The sequence below is a fragment of the Mesoplodon mirus genome, assembly GCF_964341445.2.
Source record: "Mesoplodon mirus genome assembly, chromosome: 7".
Classification (NCBI taxonomy): domain Eukaryota; kingdom Metazoa; phylum Chordata; class Mammalia; order Artiodactyla; family Ziphiidae; genus Mesoplodon; species Mesoplodon mirus.
Genome location: NC_138983.1, coordinates 84,163,813 through 84,172,277, shown reverse-complemented (window position 1 = coordinate 84,172,277; position 8,465 = coordinate 84,163,813). Strand labels below are relative to the sequence as shown.

Here is an 8,465-nt window from a genome sequence, read left to right as displayed (position 1 = left end):
TGTGTAGAAGGTAATTTCCTCCAGGCTTGTAATGCCAAATGATTTATTTGAGGATAAGCAACAAAGGTATAAGTTAATTGATCTTGTAAAGAAATATATGGTCCTTCCCCAATCAGCATATGATAATCCACTGGAATATCATGGGTAGCATTCTTTTCTGCTTGTTCAGCAGCCCGTTCATAAAAATCAAACTTCCATATTAAATAATCTCCACCATTTAAACAAGCTCGTGCAATAGACTTCCAATCAGCGGGGGAAAGAGCTTCTCCTGCAATAGTGTCAACCATAGCAGTAGTAAAAGGAGCAGTGGGCCCATACTGAGCACAAGCAGATTTTAAATCTTTCAAAACTTTAAAAGGAAGAGCCTGATGCTCCCTAATAGCCTGTTGAGGATTATTAGGATCAGGTCTTTCTATGACAGGACAACAGAAAATAGGATCTTCTCCTCGTTTTATTGCTGCTTATACAGCACGTTGCAAGAGACTGAGCATTTTTACAGATGTAGATTTTTGAGGAAGACAGTCCTTACTAATTTGCAGCTTTTTCACTGACTTATCTATCATAGCCATTAGAAAATCATCCTCAGGGTGATTCTCTCTTTTATGTTTTTTTTTTCCTCTCTCTTTTATGTTTAAAAGCCTCATCGGTTAAGTCAAAATGTTCCTCTTCATCTGAAATATTTAAATTAATTAGCTCTTTTGGTTTAGGAAGTGGCGACACAGTAGCTAATAATACAGTCTTGTCTTCTGTCAGAGGCTTATGTTTTTCTGACTTTACATTCAAATCAACACTATCATGAGAAGAACCTAAACATATTTTTATCAGATTCCACAAACTAAATGTAACAACAGCAGTATGAGTAGGCCCTCGAGACTCATAATAATTTTTTAAATCTTCTCCAACTTTCTGCCAGATTTCTGTGTCACAGAGCCGCCATCAGGAAACCAGGGAGATACATCATGGATATGCTGCCAAAATTCAGTCAACTGTGAGGTAGAAACTTTATTACCCCGAGCTATAAGCATGGAAAGTAAAACCTGAGCAAATAATTCACGCTCCTTGGAGCCCTTTTGCCCCATCTTCTTTTACTTCTGACTGTTGCCTTATGCCTCTATTAGTTTCACTTTTACTCGTGGCCACACATATTTTGCATAAGGGTTCTCTTACCTGCACTTTCTTTTCCTTTTAATTGCCTTCACGCTTCAGGTCCCTGTTCGGGCGCCACTTGCCATGGACCAGCCTCAGAAAGAGGATTTCACCGCCCAGGGTCAGAAGGGACGGGGTAAGGAACTGAAGTAGCACCAACGAATGGGGTCAGAAGGACCAAGACAACTGATGGTTGCAAGGTAAGTTTTATTATGCTACAGGTACAGATTATATAGACTAGAAAAGGGAAGGTTGCCAGACGGTGGTTTACATTATCTAATGACTGTCTCGGCTCAAGGTTAACTTCCCTGGGAGAAAACCCATAAACCCAGAATCATCCAAAATAACCTGCATGTGCAGGGGGAGACAGCTTTGCTTGTCTCATTTTACTTTCTTTCTGATTTCTGGGCCCTGGTGATTTATCTCCCATGGAATGGAACAAGGAGGGGAACAAGTAGGGACAGTCCCTTCGAGCAGCAGCGGCATGCCTGGCATGTCCGAAGGTGCTCTCAAGGCTGACTGCTTCCCACACATATGTTGGCTTGTTTAAGCCTCAAGCCCTCGATCCTTTGTTGAAATACAATAATTTCATTCCTATGGTTTTCAATACCAAAAACTCTACCTCCAGGAGGGTTAAAGTCTAATTTGTACTCCAAACCAAGTAGCAGTGCAGTTCGCTACTACTGAGGCTGAATCCATAAAGACTTCAAGACCACGACCAGAAGACAAGTTATTATATATAATACCCTAGAAGGCCTGAAACATAATTATCATATACATAGCTGGTCCTTCAGAGCTTTTTACCTATAACATGTTTTTTGATGAAAGTTATTTAATGTACTGGAGATAACTGTGAACTACTGATCAAATATTTGAATACTTATACTTACCTGGAATTTCATTTCTGCTGAAAGAAAAAGGAAGAACAGGACTCACCTAAAACAAAACAAACTTTAGAAATGAAAGTAAACATCTTATCACACACTATCACTTTTGGAAGCAGCATAGAGGGGCAGTCAACAGTAAAACACTGGTGAAATAGGACAAAACTCTAGGCCAAAAATCCATTATTATTATCATCAGTCACAGTACCACAACTGTGCCCTTCATAATTAATAAGCACTCCTAAGAATCTTCATTTGGCACCAGATGATGTGTTTAAGAGAAACACTCTGGGAGGTTTTGAATCAGACTTGGTTTTTGTTAGCCAAGTTACAGGAGAATTTTTAAAGTGGGGGGAAGGGAAGAAGGAAACGGACCAGAAAAAGAATTGAAGCCATCATCTACAAACCAACAAAGCACTGAGAGTTCCAAACGTTATGTCAGACACTAAAATGACTGACACAGGCTCAAGCGGTTTATAAAACCTAGAAAAAGACTACACCAGCAAAGTCCCCATTTATCTGTAGAGTTCAGAAACTAAAACAAGGAATATTTCAGCTTAACACCTGATCTCAAGAGAATCATATACACTTCACATGAATAAAAATACCTGAAACCAAACATTTTTAAAAGCTCCAATACCCAAAATAGAAAGAAAAAAATTAATTCAGAAGACTCAATCCATCCATGATAATCACAAAACGGCTGGGCAATCTCTATCTCCCTTCCACACTAACCATCCATCCCCTGGAAGACCAAGGGAGATCAGACCTTCCAGACTTACCTTCCAGACCTTCCAGACACCTGGCTGCGGCAAAATTCGATGGAATCTCCTTGTGGAACAGCAGTTTCCCATCTCTTGTGTCTCTCCCTGTCATGATCATGCAGGAAGCAAGTCTGGCTGTGCTATTTCTTATCATTGTGTGTCACCCATCTGCAACATGATATTGAAAAAGTAGTTCCCTTTCCCCCAGAAGGCTGAGGCTCAGCTACAGGGGTAATTCTCCTGGGCACACAGTCATTATTTAGGCCGACTCAGTGACTTCAACAGGCTTAATCATGTGATCAGGCTTGTTGCCAGCTGCATAATGCTCCCACATCTGTAGATAGAGCCACTCTAGTTCCATCGTGTATTGTTTGGTGTTGAACAGAGGGCTAGATGTTCTCTGCTTCCAGACTTTGCCACGAATTTTCTTCAGGTATTCTACATCAGTTCCCAGTTTCACAGCTATCTCTTCATATTCTTGTCTATTTTTAGCAATCAGCTCAAGACAGCCTAAACAAGTGAGCTGGGAAGCTGCAACTCGGGAAGCAAGAGTCTCTCCTGGCATAGTCACCATGGGGGTCCCTGCCCAAAGGACGTCCATCCCTGTGGTGTGTCCATTACAGAGTGGAGTGTCCAAGCAGACATCAGCCAGCTGGCCTCTCCGAACATGTTCCTCTTTAGGAGCAACAGGGGAAAAAATGAGACGGTTCGGGCGAAGGCCCATATTTTGTGCGTACTGTTGAATATTAGCTTCTCCTGCTGCTGGAAAACGCAACAGCCACAGTACACTATTGGGAACACGCTTCAGAATATTTGCCCACACCTGCAAGGTAGATGGGTCAATTTTGTATAACTGATTAAAGTTACAGTACACAATGGCATCTTCCGGTAACCCGTACTGAGAACGTGTGGTTACAATAATGGTACGGGGAACCTCCTCTCCAGTGGCAGCCTTAGTGTTGATCAGGGTAGTTGCCAGTCCATTGCTAATATTGAATCCATTCATTGTAATCTGAATTTGTCCTCTGTTAATCATTTCAATAACTGCTTCTGCAACAGTATTCATAGGAATGACAGGCATATTAAGAGTTGTATTACTGCTGTCTGCATTGTCTTCTCCATCAGGACATTTCATCTTGACTATTTGCACATCTGATAGACTATCAAGAAATGCTTGGAGGTCGATGCCATTCAGCACAATCCGATTGTCATAAATGTGCCCATTGGACTTAAAATCGATGACGGCTTTTTTCTTCAGGTGAGGGAACATATTAGCATGGTCACCAATAAAGAAAGTATGGGGCATATAAGCCAGTTTCTCAGAATACTGCTCAGCAACTTCAGCAGGTGAAGTTTCCTGATCAGTGATGATATAATCCATGAAAAGCGCGCCACTAGTCCCAGGGTACCCCAGCCACATTGCCTGAATAGGAGCTGGCCTGAGAGCAAAGAGTTCATTTCGAGCACCCCTGGTATAACCATTCAGATTTACAAGGATGTGTATACCATCTTGATGGATGCAATCAGCTGCTTTCCCATTGCATGGAATCTGAGAAAGATCAATGAAATGATTGGCTTCTGCCATCACCTTCGCTCGGAAGTTTGTGCCATCATGTGGGCTCAGGGCATAACAGAATATCTCAAATGTATCAGGATTGTGCATGCCTGGAATAGACTGCATAAGATGAGAAGTAGGATGATTCCCAAAGTCAGAACTCACGTATCCTACACGCAGTCGACCATCACTGAGCTTCAAGTCTTTTGGATGTTCATACGGTGGTTTATGAAGGACACTTATATTAGCCAAGCAGAGGTTCCCATGCCTCTCAGCAATAGCCTTCCTGAAGCCATGAGAAAGAGGATAGAGCATACTATGATGAGGCTGCACAGAAGGCAACCTATTCTTCTCCAACTGGTCAGCCACAATGCTGACCAACTTCTTCATTCGCTCATCATAGTCTGTCCAATCACAGACAACCTGCAGGCAATGAGCCAAATTACAATAAGCGTCAGGAAAGTCAGGTTGAAGCTTCAGAACAGTGCGATAAGAAGCAATTGCTTCTGGAATATTCCCTGAATCGTGGTGAATGGAAGCCAGATTGCTGTGGGCATCCGCAAATGCAGGGCTGATCTGAATGGCATGAGTATAACACTGCAAGGCTCCCTGAACATCCTGCATCTCCCGTAGGGTGTTTCCCATATTGCAGTAGGCATCAGCAAAGGTAGGACTGATTCGAATAGCCTCCTTATAATGCATCAGAGCTTCATGCAGTTTTCCCTGCTGCTTCAATACACTTGCTAAATTTGAATGGGCATCAGCAAAGTCTGGGCAGAGCTCTAATGCTTTACGATACAAGCGAACTGCCTCTTCACTGTTTCCCTGTTCTCCTTTGATATTGGCTAGGTTATTCAGAGAGTCTGCATGGGTGGGACACAGCCGGAGAGCTGTATGATAACAAGCTTCTGCTTCAGCAACACTGTCCTTCTCTTTGAGAGCGTTTCCTAGGTTGCAGTAAGCATCAGGGAAATGTGGTTGCAATTCAATAGCTCGCCTGTAGGTGTCTATTGCCAGATCCATCAGGCCTTGCTCATGGTATACACAAGCCAGGTTGCCATGTACCACTGCATGATTTGGACTCAAGCTTAGGGCACGAAGGTAAGCTGCCACAGCTCTGTCAAAAATCCGTGCCTCATTGAAGACATTTCCTAAATTGATATAAGCATCCAGAAAATTGGGGTCAAGGGTGACAGCCTTTTCAAAGTGATGAATTGCAAGCCAAATCTCCCCTTGCGCATTGAAAACACAGCCAAGATTACTCCAAGCTACTGCAAAGTTCGGTTGCGTCTCAATTGCTTTCAAATAACATGCCTTGGCTTCTTCTAAGCCACCCAGGGCTTTGAGCAGGTTCCCCAGGTCACTGCGAACACAGTACAAATAAGGATTGTACTGAAGAGCAGACACGTAAGCTTGTACTGCCCCTTCCATGTCGCCTGCTGCTACCAATGCGGCTGCCAGGTTAATATAACCATCGATGAAATCTGGTTTGAGACGCAATGCATGCCGGTAATGCTCAGTTGCTTCCTGCAACTGCCCTCTTTCCTTGTACACATTCCCCAAATTCGAATAGGCTTCTGCCAGAAGAGGGTTCTGTTTAATTGCCAGAGTACTAAAGTGGGCAGATCTGTCCAGCCTTCGACACTGGAAGTGTATAGATGAAAGTAATAAAAGTACACCAGTATTGCCTGGCTCTTGTCTCCAGAGCTGCATGCAGTGTCTCTCAGCTGTCTCAAAATCTCCTGCCTGATATTCTCGATGTGCCAACTCAGCTAACCCTTGGAAGGAAAGCATGCGTTTCGTTGGTTCTGTGCTGTCGGCCACGTTGCCCACGGAAGACGCCATCTGGAGCTTCTGGAGAGAGTGAAAAAAGGGGGTAATTGAGTCCCGCTGCCGCCACTACTGGCAAGAACGTTTCTAGAGGGAGCAAACACGAGCGCAGCAGCCGTACCACTGCTTTGGCAGGCTTAAGCGGCGGCAACAGTTACAGGCACCGAACCTTAGGAACTCTGGTTGGCCATCTACCTCTCATGCTCTTGAAATCTTAATTCTTAACCCTGCCCTCTTCCACCATTTTTCTCCTAATCAGGGAATAAAAATTACCTATCCATTTGCCTTAGAAGAAATCAAAAGTCAGTAGTCCAAACACTTTTTAAAATATTGTTTTCTGTCCAGTTGGAAATGAAATACATGATTGACTTTTCTTCATCATTCATATAGTCAACGTGGAAAACATTAGGGCCATGAATTTCAATACAGTAAGATGAGAAAATTTTAAATTGGCCTTCCCAAACCACAAATAAGTAACCGATGTTGTATATAATGCTAAGATCTTAGAGACTGAGTTTGATATTTTAAAAGTTCTGAAAACATTAGCTAATTTCTCCTCATCAAATTTCTCATGACTCAAACCTGAGTATTACTTTTTAAGAGATAAATCTATTTATTTTTATTTATTTATTTTTATTTTGGCTGCATTGGGTCTTCAGTGCTGCGTGCAGCCTTTCTCTAGTTGCGGCGAGTGGGGGCTACTCTTTGTTGTGGTGCCGGGGCTTCTCATCACAGTAGCTTCTATTGTTGTTCCACAACTCTATGGGTTCCTTTTTAGGTCCTACGAAGAACCCTAGAAATTAGTTCATGTAATTATAGGTTTTTGCAAAATTGTCAAAAGTGAGATATTTTAACTTCCATCAGGTAAGACCAGCGTCTATTTCTTTGCCAATTTTCCTTCTATCATAGTCCGCTATGTTGGATCATATTGGATTGGTCACAGGCTTTTTTGAAATCTGGCTAAGGACATGTTTTAAGTGAGGCTATTATGTGATTTTCAGACACCACCATATGTAACTGACTGTATAATATCCCATTACAGGAATAACTTCCAGTACTCTTACTGACTACTCTACTGACTTAACTAGCACAAGACACAGAAGCGTAAGGACAAAAACCACCTTACAGTATAGCCATGTCTTGCACTTCACAGCTCTCAAAGCATGTGCATTTGAAGAAGAAAAAAAGAACTGAAAAATATAAAACCAGAAGTTATTCTGTGGAAAATTATTTCAATCACCAGGCATGTGAAAGATAAGTCAAAGATTCAGTTTTCTTCAATGCTTAGTCAAAACGGAAATTTCCTGCTGTCAGGAATATACTCCAGGGCTTCCCTGGTGGTGCAGTGGTTGAGAGTCCACCTGCCGATGCAGGGGACACGGGTTTGTGCCTCGGTCCGGGAAGATCCCAAATGCCGCGTAGCAGCTAGGCCCGTGAGCCATGGCCACTGATCCTGCATGTCCGGAGCCTGTGCCCCGCAACGGGGAGAGGCCACAACAGTGAGAGGCCAGCATACCGCAAAAACAAAAAAACAAAAAAAAATATACTCCAGGGGCTTCCCTGATGGCACAGTGGTTAGGAAGCCACCTGACAATGCAGGGGACACGGGTTCGAGCCCTGGTCCGGGAAGATCCCACATGCTGCGGAGCAACTAAGACCGTGTGCCACAACTCTGGAGCCTGCGCTCTAGAGCCCGTGAGCCACAACTACTGAGCCTGCGAGCCACAACTACTGAAGCTCGCGTGCCTAGAGCCCGTGCTTTGCAACAAGAGAAGCCACCGCAATAAGAAGCCTGCACACCACAACAAAGAGTATCCCCCAGTCGCTGCAACTAGAGAAAGCCTGCGCACAGCGACGAAGACACAACACAGTCAAAAATAAATAAATAAATAAATAAATAAATAAATAAATAAAAGGATATACCCCATCAATAATGTGTGTAATGGAATGGTGTGAATGAGTATTTTATCAGAATTCCTGTAATGCACAATCCTATAGCAGTACTGAAATCAGTAATGCATTTATAATAGTAAATATTCATGAGGAAGTAATCCATAGAGGTTTTCTCAAAGTTAACAATGAAAATTAATGTGACATTATCAATAATAAATTGTGACGCTGAAATAAACTTTTCTAAACTATTAATAACTAAAAGCAAACTCTAATCAACCATGTTAAAAGAAATCTATGTCTATAAACTACAAAGTTTATTTCTGAAAATTTTATTTCTAAAACACATAAACTGTCATATGAGGAGGCAGTTAAAGAATATATAGCTACAAGAGT

At 42.4% G+C, this 8,465-nt stretch overlaps 1 protein-coding gene across 1 annotated transcript; it reads right to left on the bottom strand.

Annotated features, from left to right (window-relative positions):
- Nucleotides 1-744: 744 nt before the first annotated feature.
- LOC309807646 (UDP-N-acetylglucosamine--peptide N-acetylglucosaminyltransferase 110 kDa subunit-like) lies at nucleotides 745-8,142 on the bottom strand. Its single transcript, XM_082627477.1, has 2 exons — nucleotides 2,813-8,142; nucleotides 745-2,082 (listed from the first exon to the last, which is right to left on the bottom strand). The coding sequence occupies exon 1, from the start codon at nucleotides 6,192-6,194 to the stop codon at nucleotides 3,054-3,056; it is 3,141 nt and encodes a 1,046-aa protein (XP_082483603.1). The 5' UTR covers nucleotides 6,195-8,142; the 3' UTR covers nucleotides 745-2,082; nucleotides 2,813-3,053.
- Between the last annotated feature and the right edge of the window lie 323 nt (nucleotides 8,143-8,465).

Bases quoted from the DNA above. Each gene is read 5' to 3' on its own strand.
- LOC309807646 (XM_082627477.1), bottom strand. From the start codon at position 6,194: ATGGCGTCTTCCGTGGGCAACGTGGCCGACAGCACAGAACCAACGAAA.